Source organism: Theropithecus gelada, chromosome 5 (genome assembly GCF_003255815.1).
Source record: "Theropithecus gelada isolate Dixy chromosome 5, Tgel_1.0, whole genome shotgun sequence".
NCBI classification, from domain to species: domain Eukaryota; kingdom Metazoa; phylum Chordata; class Mammalia; order Primates; family Cercopithecidae; genus Theropithecus; species Theropithecus gelada.
The window spans coordinates 25,817,246-25,844,604 of NC_037672.1; the positions used below are offsets into that span (position 1 = coordinate 25,817,246).

The 27,359-nt window shown below is 36.2% G+C and overlaps 1 protein-coding gene across 3 annotated transcripts in view; it reads left to right on the top strand.

Moving 5' to 3' along the window:
• The window catches only part of STIM2 (stromal interaction molecule 2), a 164,626-nt gene that overhangs the window by 82,546 nt on the left and 54,721 nt on the right, over positions 1 to 27,359 (top strand). For all 3 annotated transcript variants that reach the window (XM_025386409.1, XM_025386407.1, XM_025386408.1), the window contains exon 3: positions 11,985 to 12,099. In XM_025386409.1, coding sequence (XP_025242194.1) covers positions 11,985 to 12,099 — 115 coding nt within the window. The remainder of the gene's footprint in view (positions 1 to 11,984; positions 12,100 to 27,359) is intronic.

Below are 27,359 nucleotides of genomic sequence, written 5' to 3' on the forward strand. Positions count from 1 at the left end.
GCTGTGAACTTAACAAGCCTGTGAACCTAAAACTGCTCTAGAAAATAAAGTCTCTGAATCCATGGCATGTTTACAACATTATAGTGATGTCGGTTAGATTTGTGCTATGTGCCTTATATGTAAAATTGTTGCATTTGTATATGATGTGATTTATGTTAGCTGGACATGCAAAAATCGTTATTTTTCTTCTGTTAGTATTAACATGGAAAAAGTAAATGGAATATCCCAGAAACAGAACTGTCTGTGTTTATGGTTAGCTTGAACCGTGGGAAAATATTGATGTCCTACCATGTTTCAGTTGTATAAAGATAGCATTGCAGGTTGTTGGCAATATTAAAGTTATTTCAATAAGTCATGCTTGAGTAATGAGTTAAGATTTAGAGAATGAAACTCAGTTCTGACCTTTCACCTTATATCAAAAATAAACTAGATATATTAAAAAATTGATAAATGTGAAACTGTACCAAAATTAGAAGAAAATATAGGTGATTACTTAATAGAACTTGTTGGAACCTCTGATAAGAACCTGTCAGTTCCCTTATGTAGTCTTATCAAACCTTGATTCTCTAATATTAGTAGTGGAGGAAGAATCTGATGAGAGGAACTGCTCAAGTCATAGCTTTGACTCTTACTTCCAGATATCTTTCTTCTCTGTGTCAGGGGCCTCACTATTTGCTGCTGCAGTCGCCTGACTAGTTTGTGTGTGTGTGTGTGTGTGTGTGTACGCGCATGTGCATGCACATGCTCTTGTGTGCTTGCACTTCTGTGCACTCTTTTTTTCTGATTTTCCGATGTCGTATCCCTTTCCTTTTGCTTCCTACAAAGCTGAAACAAATTTTGGATGACTTTATATCCCTTCATCTTTAGAAAAAGGGTGCATAGACTTAAAAATATGCGGTTGGATAATCTGGTTTATCATATCAGTTTACCAGTTTGGTTTTGTGGTTTCTTATAATTCTCTGTCTATTGCATTGTTTCCCTGTGTCAAAAACCATCTTTGCTTATTACTGGTCATTAAATGATTCCAGATCCTGTATACTAGACCTAAGAGATGGGGACTAGCAAGCTAGAGTTTTATTTGATTATATTTTAGGATGATTTTGGCTGCAAGTAATAGAATACCTGAATTCAAGTGGCTTGAACAATAGGAGTTTAATATTTGAAAATGCATTGTCATAAGTCAGGGGCTAAATGGTTTTAAGGTTCGTACACAGGCTCAGTGATGTGTAGGTCTCTGTGTTAGCTTTTCTTTCATTGGCTTTCTACTCATGGTTGGACATGGCTGCAGTAGCTCCAAGTGTTGTATTCTCCTATGATAACATCAGAACTTAGGAGATTGGAGGGATGCTGTTCTTCTTTCATCTCTGTCTCTCTTTCTCTGTTTTATTAGAGAGGACACTGACAGATTCCCATATGTAAAATAAGTATGGAATAAACTGTTTACATGTGAAATACAAATAGTTAGTATAAGTTTGAGAATTTATAATCTTAAAATTATAATAAATTCATATCAAAACGTATTACATTTTATTTTTCAAATGGTACATATATATATATGATAAAGCTTGTGAAAATGTCTTGACGTAGGTACTCATAATACCGGTGTGGGGAGGGGGTGAAATTGGCCGGGCCAGGGCTCTCTTTCCTGATTATCTGCAGTCAGAGGTGTGGGACTTGGAGGAGGGGGCTGAGGCCACAGCCGCATCTTGATCAGGCTTTCTCCAGCCCTCCATCAGCCTCACCAGATCTCCATTCTTTGCTATGAGAGCCAACACATAAGACCCCGTCTCCCTGCTTGCCAGTCCTAGACCTGTTGGAGCATAAAGCCCTTCCTCCCCAGGTCTGAGTACGTGGGGCTCTGCTTTGGCACTGCCCCACAGACACCACAGCCTCTTCATTCTGTTTCTGTTGTTTTGTTTATAACAACTATACTTTGCACACATGAAAATAAATAAATAAAAGTTGTTCCAGAAGGCAGCTTGACTCTGTGTATCAAAAGCCTTATAATCGTATGTCTGTCTCTTTCTAAGAACCTATCCAAAGGAAATCAGAAGTTGGCAAAAATATATATACAGGGATCTTTCTTTATAATCAGGAAAATTTTTATATGCTGTAAACATTCCATAATAGGGATGTTGTAGGTGAAAAAAATTCCATTCTAGTTTACAAAAGCAAAAAGGAAATGTGTTGGGTCACATAGCTGAACAATCTAGAATTGTTCAGGTATGATTGGATTCTTGTGCTCAAACACCTGTCATCAAAATTCTGCCACTTTCTCTCAGCTTTGCTTTCTTTACTGGCCATATTCTCAGGCTCGTTCTCCCTGTGTGTCTCTCAACAGCTCTAGGTCAAATCCTGCTAGTTTTCTGTGGCCACAGCAGAGAGAGCTTATTTTTTCCAGGTGTTCTAATGAAAGTGCTAAGTGGGATTCATATTGGTTCTAATTGTTTTGACATGGTCACATGCCTACCTCCAGCCCCTCCCTGTGGCCACAGGAACAGGGATAGTCTTATTGGCTAGGCTTCCTCAATTCAAACATACATCTCCACAGAGGGGAGGAACTGGGAGACTGTGACATGATTGTAAAAAGAAGTAGTGTTCAAAATGATGGCCTTGTATTTGGCCAGGCACAGTGGCTTATGCCTGAAATCCTGGTATTTTTTGGGAGACTGAGTTGGGAGGATTGCTTGAACCCAAGAGTTCGAGACCAGCCTAGGCACATAGTGAGACGTTGTCTCTATAAAATTTTTTTTTAACCCCTCCCGAAAACTTCATTTAATAAGGCAGTTTATTTTAGAATGTTTTCCACTAAAATTGCTTAAAATTAGAATGTTTTAGTGCTAAAAGAGGCAGTCTTTAGTATTCTGGAAATGCCTTCATTTTCTGACGTAGTGGGATACATTACGTATTACTAATTCTATAGTTTTTTTTTAAAAAGAAAATTGTAATTAATATTGCAGTGAACATTACTAGTCTTGGGATTATTGGGTAACAAAGGGCTAGTGACTTCTCAGAAACCAAGTCTTTGGTTGATAGAAGATACTTGTTAGCTTCCTTGAGAAGTAAAAATGAGGAGAACTGCAGAAAAATGAATATTCAGTGGTGATGACAGGTAAGGCACACCCTAGTGAACTGACACAGTACATACAATGTAGTCATTTTGTTTCTTTGTAGAAGATTATTTTTTCTTCAATCTTAATCTTCCAATCTCACTTTTTATGGTTTTAGGATAGAATTGCTTTTCTTTTTATTTAGATAGTCTCTTATTTTTCCTTATCAATCCTATTACACAGTAAGTCTTGACAAATTAATTTTCATACATTATATTTTGAGTTTTATTAATATTATCCATATTTATAGTCAGAGTTATTCTCTGAATGCTGAGTGCCACAAAGCTTTCTCATGATTATCGGTGTCTGTGTTCATTCAAAATATTTCTAAAAGTAGCAACTCCAGAATTTACTTTGGCATAATCTGTTTTACGGTCTAAATTATTGACCTTTATTCTGTCTCACAGTCCTGTATGTATTTTAACATAGTTAAGTAGTAAAATTATTTTATTGGTGACTAAATGAACTATATAACTCATCATTAAAACGATAAGTACTAATATAAAGTTTGTTTTTCAGTGAAAACTATGTGTGGTTTATTATATTTATGTATAATGAAATAAAGGCCCTATAGTGGTTATGAAATTGGTATCCAGCTTCTCTTTCCAAAGAAAGTGGTAGTAACCTCTAATCTGTGCTTTAGGAACAGTTCTGATACAGTTTTAGGTCTGCTTCCCGTGTCTCACTCTGAAATGCCTCCGTCTTGCTTCAGGGTCTTTATTGTTGAATTTGTGTATGTGTGTGTTAACTTAAGCAGGTGCTCACAGTTTAATGTGTAAATATTGTATTTCCTCCTTGGCTCCTCCTCTTATCTTCCTGACGGCCCATCCCATCCCCTGTTCATTATCAGTGTTACTGCTTGTGATTTTTCCCCTGTAGCATTCTTTATGTTCATAAAATCATATGTAAACGTATACATATGATTTTTAAAATTTTTGCTTTATAAAAATATTAATCAAATTGAATATTTAAGATGTTTTGATGAAGAATATTTCTAAATTGCATTTTATAAATACAATATAGCTTTCTTTTAAGCGCTTATAGGTACTCACTAAACAGTGAAAGTAAGCGTAACACACAGTATTCTCAGTGATGGATACTAGAAATAATTACCCGACCCTCCGTATAACACATAATCTTATCTGCAATATATTTCCACTGCTAGTGCTTTACAACTTAATTAGAGCTCTAGTATCAAAAAGAACCAGTGACAGCTATTTCATGTTTTAAGCATTCAGACTAATTGTAGTCTTTACGTTTTTATGACATGAAACAGCTTTCAGTTGATTCTGTTGAAATTAAAAGCTTCTTAAATATATAATTTTTGTCTTACTGTATTCTCTTATCTATAAAAGCTGCATACCTATGGTACAATCTACACACTCCTGTTCTAGATATAAATTTTGATTTCTCTCTTAAACCATGAATTCAGATTGGAAGAAGAGAGGCTTGAATGTGTTCCCCAAAATTTATGTGTTGGAAGCTTAATCCACAATGCAACAGTGTTGGGTGGTGGGGACTCATGAGAGGTGCTTAGACTATGAGGGGATTAGTGCCGCAATAAAAAGGGCCTGTGGGAGTGGGTGCTCTCTTATGCCCTTTAGCCTTCTGCTATATGAGGATGTAGTAAGAAGGCACTCACCAGATGATGCTGGTGCCTTGATTTGGACTTCCCAGCCTCCAGAACTGTGAGAAAAATAAACTTATGTTCTTTATAAATAATCAGCCAGTCTCAGTTATTCTGTTATAGCAGCACTAAATGGACTAAGACAAGCTGTTCTTTTGATAGAATGCCTCCTCTGGTGTTACCCTATGACTCTGGGATGCTTGATCCAGTTCTGTGTTCTTCGGAGTTACCAAGCAGCGCCTTGGTGGATCCAAGTAACATTAGGCTAGAAGTTAAGAGAGAGTATGAAAATGTACATTAGAAGCTTTTATAGGTTTGTTGTTCTTTTTTTTTAAAATGTATCAGATCAGCTGTCATAGCTTCTAATCAGCATGAAAAAAATTCCAGAGTGATCAAACTCAACTGATGCAATTTTATTAAATATCAGATAGCTATATTGTAAGCTTTTCTTTTTTATTAAGGGTAAATGGATATACCTGCTTTTACATTTTGCCCTGATGGTGTCGTAATTTGTCAAATGTTTCTTACTGGTGGACAGTTTGAATAGTCATAAAATTTTTATTCATAATATTGCAATGAAAACTCTTGAACTTTTTATACAGTTATGTGAGCATTACTGTAGAATAAATTCTGAAAAGTAGAAATTCTTGGTTAAAGGCAATGAACATTTAACATTTTAATTGATATTGCTAAAATTTGCCCCCCACAAAGGTTACACTGGTTTGTACTCCCACAGACGTATGAATGTGCCATTTCCCACACAAAGTCCCGTCTTTTCAACTCAGGGAAACTGCCTGGCACTGTTGGGTTCCCTCTTCTTGCACCTTTTCCTAGAAATTCTCTCCAGGAACTCATTTAGGTCAGTCATACGGCACAGATCTCTCAGGGATCACTGTTCTTTGTTGCCTTGTGTTCAGTGTCTTGAAAACTGTTATTTGTATATTGTGTCTGTTTTTTAGTTGTTTTTTGAGGGCCCGGGGGTATGGTAAATCCGGTCCCTGTAACCTCATCTTTGCTGGAAATGCACATTCTGACTTATTAAATTTTAGCAAATAAAACACAGAAGGAGATTTTTTTCATTCGTTAAATCTGAAATGCTTACCCCTACTTAAAGTGAATATTAACATGAATATTAACATTAATTCCAGTGACTTGCTATATATATTATTGATGTAATGGTGATTGGATATAATGTTAACTTACGTGATTGTGTGAGTATTGATCATGTCTAAGTAATGGATGGCAAGAAACACTCAAGTGGGTATTTAGGTATGCAGAGTTCTGGCATCAGAGGCCAAAGCCTAATGGTAGATTTTGGCTGGATCATGGTGGGAGGCGAAAGGACTTCTTACATGACGGCGGCAAGAGAAAATGAGGAAGATGCAAAAGCAGAAACCCCTGATAAGACCAAGACCATCAGATCTTGTGAGACTTACTACCACAAGAACAGTATGGGGGAAACTGCCCCATGATTCCAATTATCTCCCACCGAGTCCCTCCCACAACAGGTGGGAATTACGGGAGTACAGTTCAAAATGAGATTTGGGTGGGGACACATCCAAACCATATCAGAGGATAAGATCAAGGTTATTAAAACAAGGAATGTCTTAGTAGTAACCTCTATCTGTATACAAATTACAGTGTCTTGGGTTGTGAGTCTCAATCAAGATTTGGTATTGCTGTTCTTTGTAGATTTAATTCTTAGATCAGTGATTATCAGCTGGTGTTTGTAGTACCTCACACTGTCTTCATTCATGTCCAGGAAATCATACAGAATATGCAAATCAAGGTAAAAATTCAGCTCATTATTTTGAAAAATAAATGATTTACAATAAAATTAAAATAGTTGACATTGAATATCGACTAATGTACCAAACACTTTTTTTTTGCACTTCATGTAAAATAAAGAACTTAATCCTCATAACCCTTTGAAGGTGACCATTTGGCAGCTGAGAATACTGAAGTACGGAGAGTCAAGTAACTTACTACAGTCATAAAACAAAAAGGAGATTTGGGATATCTGTGTAGTCTAGACCAAGTCTGTGCTCTCAAGCACTATGCTGTTTGATATAACAATTTTAAGATGAAGAGAGAAACATGGGCAGTTCATGCTTTATTAACGTGTTATCACATCTAAGAGTTTAGGAATCCGTGCATTTTTACAGAACATCCAGGTGAGCATGGTGGTGAAGAACTTAGACTTTAGAATTCTTTAAAATTACTTCCAGAATTGGGTCTCCTTTTGAATAGCTCTATGAAATAGAATACATTGCTGACTCTCTCTTAGCCTTAGTTTTTTCATCTTTAAAAGTGGCAATAGGCTGGGCATGGTGGCTCATGCCTGTAATCCCAGCACTTTGGGAGGCTGAGGCAGGCAGATCACAAGGTCAGGAGATCGAGACCATCCTGGCTAACACGGTGAAATCCCGTCTCTACTAAAAAAAAACAAATACAAAAAATTAGCTGGGTGTGGTGGCATGCACTTGTAATCCCAGCTACTCGGGAGGCTGAGGCAAGAGAATGGCCTGAACCCAGGAGGCGGAGCTTGCAGTGAGCCAAGATTGCACCACTGCACTCCAGCCTGGGCGACAGAGTGAGACTGTCTCAAAAAAAAAAGGGCGGGGGGAATAATAGTGGTACTTTTCTTGTGGATTTTTTCCGCTGAGACATTATACTAAGCTAGTTTAGTAGTATTTTCAAGACCTTGCAATTGTTTATGAAGAACCCATCTGTTTTAACTGACTCACATATCAGACCTTGGACATTGTATTGTTTTGATGACAGGTGTCATTTGAGAAAGTCTGCTTACATTGTCAGTAAAGAAACTGTGGTTTTCTGCTCCATCCCTGTTATGTAGTTTGTTTCAGGATATCTGAAATGGGTGTATTGGGCAAACTTACATAAATGTCTGTTATTCCCCAAAACATGTATTAAACCTTCCAGTATAATCAGAGTGATGCTCATTTATTCATGTTTTAAACTTTGACAGTAACGCAACACCAACATATAAAAACCACTCAAAGTATTTTTGTCTAACACTTGCATACACTGTGTATGCATTTTAATTTAATCTTTGTAACCTTATATAGTAGGCAATTTTATTTTCCTCATTCTACAGAAGAGAAAAATGGGGCTAATGAGCAGTTAAGTGCTTGCATATGTCTTATAGTAAGTAGTGGAGTCAAGTTTTGAGTGTATGTCAGACTCAAGTCTGCATGCCTAACTATGATGATAAATCACCTCTCCTGAGTATTGAGGTCTTAAAATTATGTATTTAAAAATAGAAGGGGAAACAGACTTATATCATGGAAATCAGGATAAAAATTGTGCAAAACAGGCCTCCCGAGGAATTAAAAGTAGAAAGTCACCAAGAACGGAGGCAGTTCTTTGTGCTATGTCTTTCCCTGTGGTCACCTCTGTTCTCTTTCATTATTTTCTCTTTCCGCATATTTATTGGCTTCCTCTGTTTGCCTTACCACCTAGCCCATCTGACTACTCATAAAATGGTACATTCAACATCAGTGTGTTTATCACCCTAAAAGTCCAGAGCTGTGGCCAAGTCGTCCAGTTTTTCATAATCTCAGTATAATTTCCTGTGAGGAGAATCCTGCCATCCTGGCATAGGCTCAGGATTGTTTTCCTCTAGGTGAGGTGTCTGTCTATCCTTTGATCAGATAGCTGTGGCTGTGGATGGTAGATTGAGAGGGGGTGACTAGACACACACAGGAATGTACACTAATGCTGGTGAGTATTTGTGTGGGAAAAGGGTATGGCCTGAATAGAGCCCCAGAATGTGCCTATAATAACAACGTATATCAGATTTTATTAAAGTGCTGTCATAAAAATAACAGCACAAATACAACATTGAAGTTACAGGTGTGAGAAACTGAAATCAGTTTATTATGTGAAAACTAACTTCCCCAAACTGGATATGTAAAGCATTACTTTCAGTGGTACTAGAAGAGTTTATTTAAAAGAATCGTCTGAGTGAATCTTTTAAAAAGAATATTTGTCATTTATTTGCTGAGCACTCCCTTATGTACTTTGTCAATTTAGGATTCCCTATAGTAGGTTTGCATATAATTGGATGTATTTACCAGGGAATGCTACATTATTTGCCATACATTATTTGAAGACTCACTTCGTTGAATTTCAGATCCTATTTTCAGATTTCTCAATTCATGAATTGCAAACAAGAAGTATTTGTCTTTTGACAAATGAATACAAAGAAGGAATATTTGTCTTTTGTGTATGCATTTTCAGTTATTGGTGACTGTTTTAAAAATTTCTCTAGTTAGCCTACTTCATTGCTAAAATGAGGGGGGGTTTTTAACAGAGTTTTGGAAAAGTCTGAGCAGTCAGAATTATATGCTTTTTTCTTCTTTCGGATATTGGGAAAAGGTTCCATAAAACCTGATGATGTTTAGTGTGTTTGGTTCATTTAAACATTTTCCGAACAAAAATATTTCTAAGTATACTGGTTTCTAGTCACATTCTGTGATCAGCATGTTGAAGATCTGTAAGATACAGAATATACTTTTATTTCATGTGGTTTGTTACGAGTTATTGTGATATCCTGGAGTCATACTTCTCATTTTAAAACAGAAGTAGTTTTAGATGGTAATTCCAGGGAAAATACAATTCATTGTGTTTATTCAATTTTCACCGAACTTTCTTAGGAATAGATAGTTCTTTTATACCAGATGAGCTATAGGTATCTTCAAAAGTATAAAAAACTTTAAAAAAAAAAAAAAGGTTAAGTTTGTTTGGCATTTATCCATAAACTCATTCTGGCTTTTCTAAAATAGTTACGTGGCTAGAATGCCACATCTAGTCATGTGGAAATTTGCTTATTTTCTGAAACATATTGATCCTGAAATCACAGAACTCCACATTTAGATTGTTTATGTTCATGTAGTGAGGATACTTTTTTAGGACATTGTCTTTAATATATATTACATAAGTGAAACAGTTGCCATTTGTTCCAACTGATTGGACCATTTCCAAGACAGATTTCCTCCCTGCTCAGTCCATTATTACGATTTTCAGTCTAGAATTTCTTTCCAGCTCTTGGACCTTTTCCAAGATAGAGACAATTTCTGAGCATCTCTTTGGTAGTGATTTTTCCAAGTGTCGCTACTGGATTTTGAAGGTGTCAGTCAAGAAGAGTTAGATGACAGGAGGACTTGGAGCAATCAGGCAGCCCCCTTAAATATAACTTAAGGCAGCATTTAGTATAAAGGAATAAGGCACTATTTAAAGAAGACAACAGATTATATAGATTTTTCAGATTAGTACTTTTCAAACTTTTGATGATGAAGGACCAGATTTTTAATTTCCAGTATATATGTACAGGGTGGACAAGGTGAGCGTATTTATCACATGCTTGACCCAGATGCTGTGAAAGTGTTTTCTGATTGCCATAATGCTGACACTACTCTGCTGACCACATGTTCAACAGTGTTGTTGATCCTAGAACATTATTTCGTTATTTTGCTCCCAGGGTTGCTGAGCCTCAGAAAAGTTAAATGATTTGCTCAATATTATACAGCTGTTAAAATTTTCTTTTTCAGTTTCAGTAGAGAGCAACTCTACTCAGGCAGAATTTGGTCTTTTGTCTGAAGGTGGTGTTCATTGCTAGTGTAAAAGTCAGAAAAATATGCCTCTGGCATTTTTAACTGTGAGGAATTTTCAATTTCTGCATTGTGGACTTCTGAAATATTTTACCTGATCTTACAGTTTTGGAACAATAGAAAAACAAAAAAGATACCACGTAAAATAATGAAACAAGAAAAATCAGAAATATTGAGGTAGGATACCACGTAAAATAATGAAACAAGAAAAATCAGAAATATTGAGGTAGAAAAAGCATAAACAATTTAAAAACTATTAGTTTCACATAATTAGAGTAAAGGGTACATATGAGGAAAGTATCAAGAGATAAGGCCTAGAAGATTCTCAGAGATAAGATTAGTAAATGGTGTTAAATCATAAAAAGAAGTTTGCTTTTTATTGTTAGACAATGGGAAACGGTTAAAAAAGTAATATAGAACAGGTTAGTTTTTAACAAAGATAATTTTAATGCTTTCTATATTTTTTTTTAAGAGACAGGTTCTTGCCTTGTTGCCCAGGTTGGAGTGCAGTGGTGCAATCATAGCTCACTGCAGCCTCAAATTCCTGGGCTCAAGCAATTCTCCTGCCTCAGCCTATCTCTCTATATATTTTAAAGTAAGACTAATAGAAGGTGTGCTTCAGTTTTGTAAAGTATGCTTTAGCTCTAAACACCATAATCAAATGTCTTTGAATTAAAAGCAGTAGCTTAAAAAAGGCAGGAGAACATAGAAATATGATGCAGTAATTGAGAAGATTGTTCTGTTTTGAAACATCCCTGTCACCAAGTATTTGGTAAAAATGAATGCAGTGATATTGAGGCAGTATATTATGCTGTTGAATATAACCAAATGGCTTGCGTTGGACTCTCAGCTCTGATATTCGTTATTTTTTCAATCTTGGGCAAATTGCTTAGCCTCTTGGGCCTTGGTTTCTCATCTATAGAATGAAGAAAAATAATACTTTCCTTATAGGACTGTCGTAAAGTTAAATGACTTTCACTGTATTGACAGATATACAGTGGTCCCTTGGTGTCTATGGGGGATTAGTTTCAGGACTCCCTCTTACCCGTGGATACCAAAATCCATGGATACTTAAATCCCATATATAAAATGTTCCAGTATTTGGATGTAACCTACAGACATCCTCCCATATACTTTAAATTGTCTCTAGATTACTTATAGTACTTAATACAGTGTAAATGCTATGTAAATAGTTGTTGTATTATATTGTTTAGGGAATAATGATTTTTAAAACTCTGTACATGTTCAATACAGACACAGCCATCCGTTTTCTCCCCTAATATTCTCAATCCCACGAATACTGAACCCACAGATATGGAGGGGGTGACTGTAGACATCTATTTGTTATATAACTTAGAATAATATCTGGTAAATAATAAACATTGAATTAAGTACTTTTACTGCTGCTGCTGCTGGTGGTGGTGATTAGTAGCAGAAGACATTTCATTAAATACATTTTACAAACATGTATGAATAATATGACTACAATACCAAAAATTTACCAGTTACTGTTTGAAAATAGCCACCCACTGGATATCAGATTTTATTTTTTTCTCCAGTTATCAAGAGTAAGGTAGTGAATTTATATTTATCTTAGTGTTTTCTCTTCTATAGTTCATCAGAGAAGATATGAAATATAAAGATGCTACTAATAAACACAGCCATCTGCACAGAGAAGATAAACATATAACAATTGAGGATTTGTGGAAACGATGGAAAACATCAGAAGGTAAGACTGCCTTCGTGATCTGGCTCCCTCCCCTTCTGCACATCTAGCCTGCTTAGTTGTTGTTAACTCACTTATGCGTATGTTTTTACCAAAAAAATCAAAATAACATTTTTGTGAGGATATTTAAATTTTAGTAAATAATTTTCCCTTCTTGTTTTTGAAAGATGATTTTTGTCTTTCTGAGAGTTATTAAGCATCAGGCTGTTCTCATATAATTATAGTAGAATAAATAAGATAATGCATGTCTGAGAGCCTAAAGTTGTAAAGCATTATTTCAGCTATTACATGACATTATTATAAAAGGTTTAGCAAATAAATATACGGAAACACAAAGTTTTCTTTTTAGTTGTGGAGAATAGTTCCTAATGTTTTTAGGAGGCTATTACTGTTCAGCTTTTTCTTAAGTAAATCCTTTACGACGTCTCGTAATAGTTGCATGATAAAATTGGGTAATTGGTATTTTATTCCCTTTTCTACTGTGAAGTTCTCAAGCTGTTTTATGGACAGTAATTGTTTAGTACAAGAAAAGTCTGTGATCTAAAAATCTCAACTTGGTTCCTAATACTAGGCAGTTACTAAAATAAAAAAAATTTTTACAAGTCCACTAAGCTTACATTTTTTTTTGCAGTAACTCAACTAAAATTCCTTCTTTCTAATGCTTCTGTTCTTTCATGAAAGTCAGCAATTATATTGTAAGCATATATTTTTCTCTGAATAATTAAAGGAAATTAAAGGGACAGATTACCAATTAAGAGTGTAAAGAAATAATAAAGTTTACTTGAGTCATTATGATAACATTTAAAAGTGGGAAAATAAAACTGTCCCACCAATGCTCAGTGTTTTTCTTAGTGTAAAAGATGGTAGATAGCTTGCTTACATGTTTTTCTGTTGAAATATACTTGGGTTAGGGGAAGAAAGAAGAAAACAATTAAGGACTTAAAAGAAAAATATATAGACTTAAAAAACCTCTCCATTTCTCTTCCCTACACCATTTAAAAATAACATGAGCTTGGATAGGAATAGGAATAAACAAATACCAGTTTCATGAAGAAAAGTGAAAATGGTGGGGAACTCAGCAACAAACTTACCTTATTGACATGATATGGCTCAGCAATCCATAGATACTAAGAAGGGAGGTGGAGATCTATTACAGAGTCTATTGCTATTAGTATTTTTTTAAGGATTAAAATATGTAATACATTGATTGGAACCCACTTGACTATGTTTGAATGAAGAAAAAAAATATTTGACCACTTAGCTTTGTACTACCTTTATTCAGCCACCATCATCTCTTGCCTGGATAATTGTGGCAACCTAATTCATCTCCCTGCATTTGTGCTCTGCTGTAGTCTCTTCTTCACCTAGCAGAGTACTCTAAAATGTAAATTAGATCTGCCCATTACCCTGTAGTAGCTCAGAGTAATAGTCCAAATCTTTACAAAGACCTGTAAGCCTCTACATGTTCTGCCTTCTACTTCCACCTCTCTCTCATCTCTTACCTCTTCTCTTCCATCCATCTCTCTTGCTCACTGTGCTCCATTCATTCTGGACCTGTTGCTATTCCACAAATGCAGGAATGCACACTTCCTCGTGGCTAATTCCATCACCTCCTTTGTTGAAGTCTTTATCAAGGGCTATGCTCTCAGTGAAACCTCTCTGGCCACCCTGTTTAACATTGCTAACCTCCCCTTTTACTCATTTTTTTTTTTTCCTGGTACTCTTGATCTTTCTTACTCAGCTTCACACTTTCCTTTTCCCCTATCATGTATCACCTTCTAAGATACTATATAATTGGCTTATTCATTATATATATATCTCCCTTCTCTCTCTGCCTCACCCCCAAGAATAAGTTTTATAGAGCAGGGGAACTTTGTGTGTTTTGTTTATTAATGTATCCTAAATAAAGAGGACTCTATTCTTAAACTCCTTTTTGTTTTCCCACCCTAGTGACTTTGGTGAGATCTTTTGTGATCTATGAAAATGTTTGTTTGCTTGTTTTTTTTATTTTTCATTTTTTATTTTAAGCTAAGGCCTTTTCAAGCTGAATGACCTCTTAAACGTTTTTCCCTAGGCTTTCACCTTAATCTGAGATCTGACCATTATGATAATGAGGGATTTCCCCAGTTCAAACAGTTGGCCTAAGTTATCTCCTCTCTGCTTCCTTTTCTCTAAGCCCCGGTTGGCTATATAACCTTACAGAGCCTGGGAGAAGTAGTCTCAGGACTCCTACTAATGCAGCTGTATGGGATGAAAGAGAGAGGAGTCAAGTAATAATAAACTTTCACTAGAAGTTTTATAATGACCTAGTTGATTTTTCTCAACCCATGTCAGACTCTGTTTATTAAAGGGGTCATGTAAGGGTTGGGCGTTGTTGCTATAGCACTGATTTTTAGAACACTCAGGCTCCAGGAGGAGTCCCAGGGACAGGGCATGTTGAGTGTGCAGGGCTCTGCTTTTATGTGTTATATTTAGTTTCTGTTTAAAATTTATCTTGAGAAACGAAAAGTAGTTCTTCTGAAAAAGTTTGAAAACTGCAGATTAGAATGTACACCTAACAATAACAGGTAATTCAAGGTTGTTTACTTGAATATATACAAAAACGTATGGGTGTGTATGTATATAACACACACTCACATACACACACGTGCAAATATATGCATTCATTCTTTGCTCATCATTGTTGTGTCTCCCGTGCCTAGCGCAGTGCATTCACTTAGTATTCAATAGTGAATATTCACTTTGATATTCAGTAAATCATTGTTGAATGAATGAAAGTGTAATGCCTGATAAGTATTGGATGCTCAGTAATTCAGTTGATCAAATGTTTTGAGTACAGGTGTTTCTGTTATAAGACATTACGTGCATTTCTTAAAAATTTTTGTTTTTTAAAATTATGAACTTAAAAATGACAGTTTAGGGGAAAAATGGGACTGAAGGAGAATATTCAAAACCTTGTTAGCCATAGCATTAACAGTAGTAATAAAAATACTAGTACAGGCCAGGTGCGGTGGCTCATGCCTGTAATCCCAGCACTTTGGGAGGCCGAGGCGAGCAGATCACCTGAGGTCAGGAGTTCAAGACCAGCCTGGCCAACATGGCAAAACCCTGTCTCTACTAAAAATACAAAAATTAACCAGACTTGATGGCACGCTCCTGTAATCCCAGCTGCTAGGGAGGCTGAGGCAGCAGAATCACTTGAACCCGGGAGTGTGCTACTACACTCCATCTCAAAAAACATATATATATACTAGTACCACTAAAAAGAATTTTAAATTCCTAATCAATACATACTATATAGTAGATGGAGGAATTTACATTAAAAATAATGAAGATAACTTTATAGAAAGATGGATGGGGCGTTCTAGTAGAGTTGAGGTTGCTAAAAAATGAAGACAAGGGCAAAGTGCATGAAGGTGAGAACCGAGCAACAAGCATTTCCAAGACAGAGGCTCTGGCCAAATTGAGCAAAGATAAAGAAGGAGGGTAAGTGGAAGCTCCTGTTTGTAGCTTGCTGTATTGGCAGTTAGTATACTTTGCATCCATTTGATATTACTTGCTGATGTGAAATGAAACCGTGTTTGGAAAAGTCACATATGAAATGATATGACTTTTGCATTGACGTGACCCCTGATTACTAGTGGCACATAAACTAATTCATGTTACAGAAGCACATGCAGCAAAATAGACTGTATCTATTAGGTGCTAAATGAGCATTGCATTGGATCCTGGGGATTAATGATGAGTTAAACGTGGATCTGGGGTATACAGAGCAAATTGCTGAGTAGGAAACACAAAGAAAAAAATAATTACACTATAAGATGATATGTACAATAATAGCAGTAAATTTAGGGTATGGAGGTAGCTCACCGGAGGGAGTGATTAGTTCACTATTATACACAGAAGATAACGTTTGGGATGGGCGCTGAAGGTTGACCCAGGAGTTCTAGAAGGAGACAAGAAGTAGAACATAAATGGTAGCTCCTCCATGGCATCTTTTTCTTTTTTTCTTGAAATATACAGGGTCTTGCTCTGTCACCCAGGCCAGAGTGCAGTGGTGTGATCATACCTCACTGCAGTCTCAAATTCCTGGGCTCAAGTGAACCACTGGAGTAGTTGAGACTGTCGGCGTGCACCACCACTCCTGGCTTATTTTTTGTTTTTTGTTGGGATGAGATCTTACTATGTTGCCCAGTCTGGTTTCCAGCTCCTGACCTCAAGCAGCCCTCCTGTCTTGGCCTCGTAAAGCGCTAGGATTACAGATGGGAGTCACCACACCCAGCCTCCTTCTTTAGTTACCTGAAAATTTGCTAGAAGTGAAAGTGGAGGTGGCATGCTATAGGGAGTATGTAGGCTTTCAAACTGTACCGCTTTAAATTCTGGCTCTTCTATTTATGAACAGTGAGACATTGGACAGATTTTGAAAATTCACTTATAAAATGTAATTCTTGTGTGACATAAATGAGTAATGTAGTAAAAGTACCTGGTGTAATTTCTGGCAGCACCTGTTAGGCACGTAGTAAAGGTTGATTCTCTCATTCAGTAATAATGTGAAATAAACTGAAAAATTCAGCCATATTCAAAGTTTTATACTGTTTTTGACTTGGTCTCACAATATTTATAAAATGAACAGACTAAGCTATATATGTACCATCGTTGTGTGCAAACTCTGGACAGTGAAATGTACCCAAAATCTTTCTGGAATGTTGTCAACTGCGGAAAAGTAAAATTATTTTATGCAGAAGTTGATCCTGACCTCAAATAGAATTTCAACAGTGACTTTAATGCTCTGTGTGTGTGTGTGTAGAGAGAATGCTTGGTCAAGTTGCACATGGCAACTGTCTAATGCAAATGAAAGCCATTTAAAAACTAGTATTAGATTTCAGATAGATTTTGATAAACTAGATACGTTGTGAGAATTACTGAATGTACTTAAATAGTAGCCAGATACCTAATGCAGGAAAATATAGATAGAAAATTATTGGTTATATACAAGATTTAGGAACTGTAATAGATAAAAAACTGATTAAGTAATATACTGTTTTTAAAATGAAAAGTCACTGGGTTAGTTATTATAACATGTGACAACCATGAGGTAATCTTTCCATCCTGTTCAGCACAAATCTTAACCTACCTAAGGTCGCTGTTTAATTTTAGGCTTTACAAATTGAATTGACATTTGGAAATTTTAGAGAATATTTATTTATTTATTTTTAAGGATTAAAAATTTAAAGGAACTGAAATAGTCTGAGAGAAGAAAGATACAGGCACTTAATAGTGGTTATATTCAAGAGTACCTAAAGGCTAGCCAGAGATTAAATGACCAAGAGTATTTTCTTTTTGTTTAGGACAGCGTAAATATAAATATTTTATAAAAGAAAATATAAAGAAAAAAATTCTGACCATAGATATAAAATTCCTAAAAGTAAGGGAAGTTATAAATATTTAAAAAATATATAGAACCTTTATATCCATAAGATTTTTCTTCTGGATGTGAAAGTATAAAGGGATTTCTAAGTGTTGATAAAATCCAGCAGCTCTTTAAAGTGTATGATGTTGGTTACAATGAGACTGGAATAAAAAAAATTGTAAATAGAAAAGTGTGTATTGTTTAACATTATCAGAAGAGTAACTCAAAACATAAGCTTTGCAGATAATAAGGTAGTGTTACCTTTGTGGCATCCATCAACAAAATATTTATTTGTATATTTACAACATGCATCACACTCATTAGTAGAAAATAAGGAAGTATGAGAGACAACCTTTCTCCTCCAGGAGCTTAACAATGTTTTGCATGTATGCAGATGAAATGTTAAATAGCAATTCAAGAAGGTTTGATTAAATACTATGTAAATGACATGATTGTGGGAATCTAAGAGAATGGACAGATTTATTACAGGGAAGGCTTCATTAGGGAGATGGCTCTTCAACAGGACTTTGAAAGATAAAATTTTCATAGAAATAAGAAAGAGAGGGATATACAAGTTAGCACATTAAAATGAGTCTAGATGTAAATGCTAAATCCTTCAATAAGCATAATTTATACAAGAGATAATACATTTTTAGTGTATGTGAGATAATAAACACTTAAAATTTTGTCATTTGCTCTTAACATGTAGTGTGTAACCATCTTGTGTCTTAGTTCTGTCATCTGTTAAATGGGAGTAAAAGTTGTCTACCGCATAGTAAGTGATGAACAGATATCTGTTATTACTGTTTTTGTAAGGTAAATCTGACCATGGCACATTTATGGGATATTGCAGACTCATATTGCTGGAAGAGGCAGCTGAGTTGGAGAATACTGGGAGATTGGGTCAGAAAAAGAGACCAGACTATAGTGAGTCTCTGTGTAAATCTGATGAGCAGCTCCAAGAGTGGCAAGTATGATTCCACTCATATTCCAGTGTTTACCAGTCCATAGTGATTCCCTGGAGCACTGTATTAAGGAAGCTTGGTCTGTATCTGTCTTGATAGCAAAAAAGGATATTATTTTAGCAATTATCTATTAGCAGTATTTTACTGTGTGGGAGGTGGTAGTGTACTTTAGCGTTTTATCATCATTGTAAGAGCTACTATAGCTTCTTGCTTTAGAAGGCCTGGTAATGTAGAAGAGTTATAAAAAGACAAATTCACTGTTGGCAGGAACATTAGCATTGAGTTGAATATAATGTGGCTTTGAGTGGGAAGAATGAAACGTGAATTCTGAGCAGTGTCTTAAAGGAAGATTTGGGTTAACTTTTCCCTTGTGTTTAGAATGAATTCCAGTTTTTTTCTCCCTGTGATTTTTGGATCCACTGGGCTTGGAGGGGAGTTTATTTAACTGATTCACACAGGAAAAATTTTTTAGTAAATACTTATTATGAGAAAGTCCTTGTCCTAGGTTCAAAAGATACACAGATGAAGTATATGTTCTCTGTCCTCCACCTGTCTACAGTCCGTTGGAGAAAGATCTTTTAACAAGTAATTAAGGGATGTGCTACTGAGATTATGTAGAAGGCACTATGAGATAATAAGAAGAAAAGCATGTCCATCCACCTGCAGAAGTAAAGCCAGACGAGCTGCATCAAGGGACATTTACTTTTCCTCTCTTGTCACCCCTTCAGTGAGAGACACTGTGCTAGATTAATAGCTAGGAGGATAATTGTACTTAATATAGCGCATTGAAAAAACTCAAGGCTGTTAATATGCTACAAATACCTGTGCTATTTTAGTAAATCAGGTTTTAACACTTTTTAGCTTTCCTACAGTGCTTTTATCTTTAGGAGAAGCTCTTGTTATAGCCACAGTGGAGGGATTGAGTTTTAATTGTTCACAGAAAGGAGCTTATGCAAGGGAAGGCCCATTCTTGAGGTAGAGTGTAGTTTCAGAATAACAGATGTCATCATTTCTACCACTAACAAAAGGTCTTTAATAGTCCAAGTTTCTTCTGTGAAGAGAATAGGTGACACCAGTATGTTGCTCATTCGCTCTGTCAAGCAACATTTAAGGGATTTTAACATGGGTTTGCTAGAAAAATAGTGTAAGTCTTTCTTGATTAATTTACAAATTTGGCAAACACTGTTCTGTATTAATCATTAGTTAGAATGGATTTTTGTACTTCATACAGAGTTTGCACCCTTTTCCCTTTATTATCAAATAGCTTTCTTTTTATCATAAAATTATCCAAATGAGTTCAGAGCACTCACAGTAAGTTGCTGATTGCTCTTAATCATGAGCTTATGTTGCCTTTTTAGTTTCTATTACCTTCACTTCAAATCTACCCATCAGGGCTGTTTCGGTTTTATTAATTTTCCTCTTTTTCTCTTTCTCTTTCTGTTTTATTATTGTCAGCTCTTCCTCTTTTACTTAAGTACACTTGAGTTTTGGAGATTTTGGATCATTGCATATACTGATTTGCTGGGATTAATTCTGTCTTTTTAGTTTGTGGAAGATACTTAACTTTGAGACAATCCTGCCTTCTTTACATAGATTGTTCTTGGTTTTGTTCTGAAATAGAGACTCCCTCAGAAGAAGATGCAGAGACCAACTACCTATCACATCTCTCTGTCCTGTAGAAAACTTGACAATTCTATTCTGTAGGAACACGTGAAATAAATGTTTTGAGCCTTGTTTTTTCTCACATAACAAGTTTTCCAGTATATAATTCAACATATGAAGCTTTTCTTGTGATTTAAGGAGATACTATTCTAAGATTGTTGGTGAGTTTGCCTTATGGTTTTCTATACACCTGAATTATTCTACATTTCTTCTCTGCTATGTTCACAGACTCAAGGGATACCTCAAGGTTGGAGTACAGTAACAGAACCTTCTGCAGAAGGTAAAAATGAGGGCTGTCCACTTTTCACTGTGATGGACTATCTAGAAAACAGTAGCCTTTTTTGGACATCATATTGTCCTTTCTACCCTTTTCCTGATAGTTGGAAAACAGTTGCATATGCATATGTGTTACATTTTCCTTTATCCGTCTTTGTTTTGGGAAAGGGGTGGGAAGGAGGGACTCAGGAAATAGTTTTAGATTTTCAAATATATGTTATTGCAGGAGAGTCACTATATTAAATTCTACTTTATGTGGAACAAATATTTTATTCCCACTGCTTTTGAATAAGGGACTTGTTTGTTGAGTATGACATTGTCTTCAAAGATGGTCAGTTAAATTTTTTTTTCTTTTCAGACAAATCTTACGCTTACTTGAGTCTTTTCCCCCCATTTAACTGAATGTTACTTAGCATTTTAGTAGCGACCGTAATAGATATAATGTAAATTACAAATATTAATACAATGAAAACTAAAACTTTCCAAGGTATTAGCCAGCCCTTTCAATTTGAATATGACCTTTGCTCTTTCTAAAAATTCTAAACATTTCTATGATTCTGATATGTGTATTTATGTATATATTACATATATAAATATATAGCTCAGGGGAAATGAATGATAAAAAATAGAATAAATCACTTAGCATGTTTTTGTATCTTAAAAACCGTTTCACTCTCTGGATGGTTACTCTGCATAGAATAGCACTAATAAAACTTATATCTTTCTATCTTTCTCATCTCATCTGGTTTTATATTTTAAAGATAAGAACCTCTTCAATAAAAGGTCCTCAGAAAGCATTCTTCCAACCCTTGGATAATCTTCTGTTTCTCCCACTCTTTGCATCAACATTAATTCTTTCAGGATGCTGAAAATAATAGATCATTTAGATACTTTTGATTTCAGTGTTTTAATCAGATAATTACTTACTAGTTTGAAATTAAGCATCTAGATCAGTCTGACAAAATGAAACAGAATGGCAGTTTTCATAGAAGGAAATTTATAATTTTTATTTCCATCAACTTTTCTTACCAAGTAATCAGCTTAAAAAATGCAAAACAGGTGTTTATCACTAGGAGATTATAGTTGCATAAGGGCAATGTTCTAAAATCAAACAGAGATTTGTGATTCCCTCACGTAAAGGTATAATAATTCAAGTCATATAAATTGAGAGTTCACTAAAAGAAGGAAAGGGAGAGAGTAGCCTTGGGGAATACTGGCATTAAGGCAAAGGCAAAGAATTGATGAATGAAATCAGTAATGGCCATCGGAGACATGGAGGGAGAATCAGGAAGGCACAGTGTCAGCATTTAGAGAGGGGAGTGTTTTCAGGGAGGGACAGACGGTTATATAGTAGGGCGCATAGACTTGCCATATTGCAAAGTGTCTGCCAAGAGTCCTCCTGAAGAATTCTTCGTTTAGGTCTCAGTAGTAAGAATAGATGTACTGCTGAGCAGACGTTTTGTGTTTATATTGTGAATGCTGTGACTGATTTTGTTTCCTCCTTTGTCTGCCTTTTGTAACTGTTATTAAGGATCTCATATATTTTGTAAGTGCCTTTAACGGAGCTTCACTTTATCTTTCTGGTCCAGCGACATCTTTCATCTTTTATTCTCTTTGCATTGTATGCATCTTCGTAAGTGATTTCTTTTCTCCCTTTTCCTCCTCTCCCACCCCTCTCCTCCAACAAGTGGGGGTTAGAGAGAGGAAAGATGAAGAGTGGCTAGTAGCTTGACACAGAGAAATACTATGTATGTGAAAAAACCCATTAGATTTGGGAAGAATAAAATTATTGTTAACAGGCAGGAAGATCAGTAGTTTGAGACTAGCCTGGCCAACAAAGTGAGACCCCATCTCTACAAAAAATAAAAAAAAATTAGCCAGGCTTGGTAGTATGCACCTGTGGTCCCTGCTACACAGGAGGCTGAGGCAGGAGGATCACATGCACTCAGGAGGTCAAGGCTGCAGTGAGCCATGTTTGTGCCACTGCACTACAGCCTGGATGACAGACTGATACCCTGTATCCAAAAAAAAAAAAATCAGTAACCTTCAGGAAATTTAAATATTGGTATGGGGAATGGAGCGACAGAGACGCACACTCACACACACACTCAAATCCTGAGGAAGATTTAAGTGGAAGCAACCCAAGTGTCCATTGATGAATGAATGGATAAGCAAAATGTGGAATATACATAGAAGGGAATAGTAAGAAAATTCTGACATATGCACAACATGAATAAACCTTGAGAACATCATGCTAAGTGAAGAAAGCCAGTCACGTAAAAAATATTGTGAGATTCCACTTCCACGAGGTACTTAGAGTAGTCAGAATCATAGAGACAGAAAGTAGAATGTTGGTTGCCAGGGTCTGTGGGGAGGAGAGAACAGAGAGTTGTTGAATGGATACAGAATTTCAGTTTTGTGTAATAAATTGAAAAGAGTTCTGGGGATGGATTGTGATGATGGTTGCACAACAATATGAATATCCTTCATACCACTGAATTGTATACTTAAAATTGGTTAGGATGGTAAATTTTATGTTATGGGTATTTCACCACAATGAAAGGATTTGAGAGAATGAGTGTGTACAAAGTAGAAACAGTGGGTGACCCCCTATTTAAGGAATAGGCGAGAAAATGGAGGGAAATGTAATGGTAGTTTTAAATGGGTTGTCTGATCAAGTAGAAAGTTTTCTTAAGAACTTGTAGATCTAGGCTACTTAAAAGACAAAAGGGAAGCACTGGACTGATATTTTTAAACTTGAACATTAAAAAATAATTCAGCAATTACTTTTTGAACACCTACTATGCATTAGAGGTAGTCTTATTATATATTTTGTTTCATGTCAGCCTTATTACATATTTTGTTTCATGTCAGCTTTCTTTTTCTTCATGGATAGTTGTATCAGTTTATGGATTGAAAAGATTTTGTTAGGCTAATAAGAAAATAATTTAAACTCAGACAGGCAAGAAACTTGTTGACAGAATAATTCTCCATTGCTGGATGGCAGTGACTCACAGGCATATCACTAACAATTTTTAAATCCTTCTTAGAATTCATTTTCTGTGATGAATTTGTGTGACAATCATTGAACAATGTCTTGAACTTTGTGGAAGGGGATAGAGGCAGGATGGGGAGAGCTGCAGTGAAGGGGCAAGTAATTAGAGAAGGGTGGCCCAAGAGATTCCTTCACTTTTAAATTGGCTTATGCATTTGTTTGGTTTCTGAATTATATATTGTAAGCATATAGAATTCTAACATCATTATTTTCCCTGTTTTGACCAGTACCAAATACTTTGTGGGAGACTTTTAATGATAGTGCTACAGCTCTACTGCAATGAATAATAATAGGTTTCTGTGTGCTAGTTGCATTCCCACTGATCCAGAGCCTGTGACCTTAGCAAAGGTAAGCATATCCCAGATTGCAGTGTGAGATAGTTGAAGATTGATCTGCTTTGTTAGTGGTCTAAATTTCTGTCATCTGTTTTTAATGAGCATGCTCAACTGCATGAATCTGTTGATATCCTTAGACTGCATTATCTTTTAGATGTGTAATTGGAAGCTTTTGAATGAGGGAAGGTGAAGTTTTAAGTTAGTGAATGTATGCTTTAGGACTGTGTCTGGATTCTTTGAGTGGTTTTCAAGAATGCCCAAAAGAGTAATCACTCTAGATTCTAATGGAACTACAGTATATTAAGTACAGGAGGCTGAATTTATCACAAAACTAAATGCTTAATAAATTCCTGTGCATAACTGATTGTTCAACACGCTTTGTTGAGTGGCTTGAAATTACAGTAGAGTATATCTTCTTTTTTACTACAAAGTTTTATTTTAAAATTTGAGCAGTTTGTCTAAGTCTTTTAAAATATATGAGTAATCTTTTTACTTAAAATAAATTATATTTTCCAAAATAAAGATAATGAGAAGACTAACTTTGTCTTGCATTTTTGCAGACCTCTTCAATGTCTGACTCATTGGAGGGTAGTTAGATTCTCATAGCTGCTTCTGTATCCAATCTGTTTTAGGATGTTGTTTTGGTTTTAGTGTATATATGTATTTTTATTATTTTTTTAAATTATACTTTAGGTTGTAGGGTGCATGTGCACAACGTGCAGGTTTGATACCTAGGTATACATGTGCCATGTTGGTTTGCTGCACCCATTAACTTATTTACATTAGGTATTTCTCCTAATGCTATCCCTCCCCCAGACCCCCACCTCCTGACAGGCCCCAGTGTGTGATGTTCCCTACCCTGTGTCCCAGTGATCTCATTGTTCAATTCCCACCTATGAGTGAGAACATGCGGTATTTGGTTTTCTGTCCTTGTGATAGTTTACTGAGAATGATGGTTTCCAGCTGCATCCATGGCCCTGCAAAGGACATTAACTCATCCTTTTTTATGGCTGCATAGTATTCCATGGTGCATATGTGCCACATTTTCTTAATCCAGTCTATCATTGATGGACATTTGGGTTGGTTCCAAGACTTTGCTATTGTGAATAGTGCTGCAGTAAGCATACGTGTGCATGTGTCTTTATAGCAGTATGACTTATAATCCTTTGGGTATATACCCAGTAATGGGATGACTGGGTCAAATGGTATTTCTAGTTCTAGATCCTTGAGGAATGGCCACACTGTCTTCCACAATGGTTGAACTAATTTACACTCCCACCAACAGTGTAAAAGCATTCCTATTTCTCCACATCCTCTCCAGCATCTGTTGTTTCCTGACTTTTTAATGATTGTCATTCTAACTGGCGTGAGATGGTATCTCATTGTGGTTTCTATTTGCATTTCTCTGATGACCAGTGATGACGAGCATTTTTTCATATGTCTGTTGGCTGCTTAGATGTCTTCTTTTGAGAATTGACTGTTCATATCATTCACCCACTTTTTGATGGGGTTGTTTGCTTTTTTCTTGTACATTTGTTTAAATTCTTTGTAGATTCTGGATATTAGCCCTTTGTCAGATAGGTAGATTGCAAAACTTTTTTCCCACTTTGTAGGTTGTCTGTTCACTCTGATGATAGTTTTGTTTACCGTGCTGAAGCTCTTTAGTTTAATTAGGTCCCATTTGTCAATTTTGGCTTTTGTTGCCATTGCTTTTGGTGTTTTAATCATGAAGTCCTTGCCCATGCCTATGTCCTGAATGGTATTGTCCAGGTTTTCTTCTACGGTTTTTATGGTTTTAGGTCTAACACTTAAGTCTTTAATCTATCTTGAATTAATTTTTGTATAAGGTGTAAGGAAGGGATCCAGTTTCAGCTTTCTACATATGGCTAGCCAGTTTGCCTAGCACCATTTATTAAATAGGGAATCCTTTCCCTATTTCTTGTTTTTGTCAGGTTTGTCAAAGATCAGATGGTTGTAGATGTGTGGTGTTATTTCTGAGGCCTCTGTTCTGTTCCATTGGTCTATATATCTGCCTTGGTACCAGGACCATGCTGTTTTGGCTACTGTAGCTTTATAGTATACTTTGAAGTCAGGTAGTGTTATGCCTCCAGCCTTGTTCTTTTTGCTTAAGATTGTCTTGGCAATGTGGGCTCTTTTTTGTTTCCATATGAGCAGTAGTTTTTTCCAGTTTTACGAAGAAAGTCATTGGTAGCTTGATGTGGATAACATTGAGTCTATAAATTACCTTGGGCAATATGGCCATTTTCATGATATTGATTCTTCCTATCCATGAACATGGAATGTTCTTCCATTTGTTTGTGTCCTCTTTTATTTCACTGAGCAGTGGTTTGTAGTTCTCCTTGAAGAGGTCCTTTACATCCCTTGTAAGTTGGATTCCTAGGTATTTTATTCTCTTTGAAGCAATTGTGAATGGGAGTTCACTCATGATTTGGCTCTCTGTTTGTCTGTTACTGGTGTATAAGAATGCTTGTGATTTTTGCACATTGATTTTGTATCCTGAGACTTTGCTGAAGTTGCTTATCAGCTTAAGGAGATTTTGGGCTGAGACAATGGGGTTTTCTAAATATACAATCATGTCAACTGCAAACAGGGACAATTTGACTTCCTGTTTTCCTAATTGAATACCTTTTATTTCTTTCTCTTGCCTGATTGCCCTGGTCAGAACTTCCAACGCTATGTTGAATAGGAGTGGTGAGAGAGGGCATCCTTGTCTTGTACTAGTTTTCAAAGGGAATGCTTCCAGTTTTTGCCCATTCAGTATGATACTGGCTGTGAGTTTGTCATAAATAGCTCTTATTATTTTGAGATATGTTCTATCAATACCTAATTTATTGAGAGTTTTTAGCATGAAGGGTGTTGAATTTTGTCACAGGCCTTTTCTGCATCTATTGAGATAATCATGTGGTTTTTGTCTTTGGTTCTGTTTATGTGATAGATTACGTTTATTGATTTGTGTATGTTGAACCAGCCTTACATCCCAGGGATTAAGCCAACTTGATTGTGGTGGATAAGCTTTTTGATGTGCTGTTGGATTCGGTTTGCCAGTATTTTATTGAGGATTTTCACATCAAAGTTCATCAGGGATGTTGGTCTAAATTTTTCTTTTGGCCGGGCGCGGTGGCTCAAGCCTGTAATCCCAGCACTTTGGGAGGCCGAGACGGGTGGATCACGAGGTCAGGAGATCGAGACCATCCTGGCTAACACAGTGAAACCCCGTCTCTACTAAAAAATACAAAAAACTAGCCGGGCAAGGTGGCGGGCGCCTGTAGTCCCAGCTACTCGGGAGGCTGAGGCAGGAGAACGGCGTGAACCTGGGAGGTGGAGCTTGCAGTGAGCCGAGATCCGGCCACTGCACTCCAGCCTGGGCAACAGAGCAAGACTCCGTCTCCAAAAAAAAAAAAAAATTTTTTCTTTTTTTGTTGTGTCTCTGCCAGGCTCTGGTATCAGGATGATGCTGGCCTCATTAATAAAATGAGTTAGGGAGGATTCCCTCTTTTTCTACTGATTGGAATAGTTTCAGAAGGAATGGTACCAGCTCC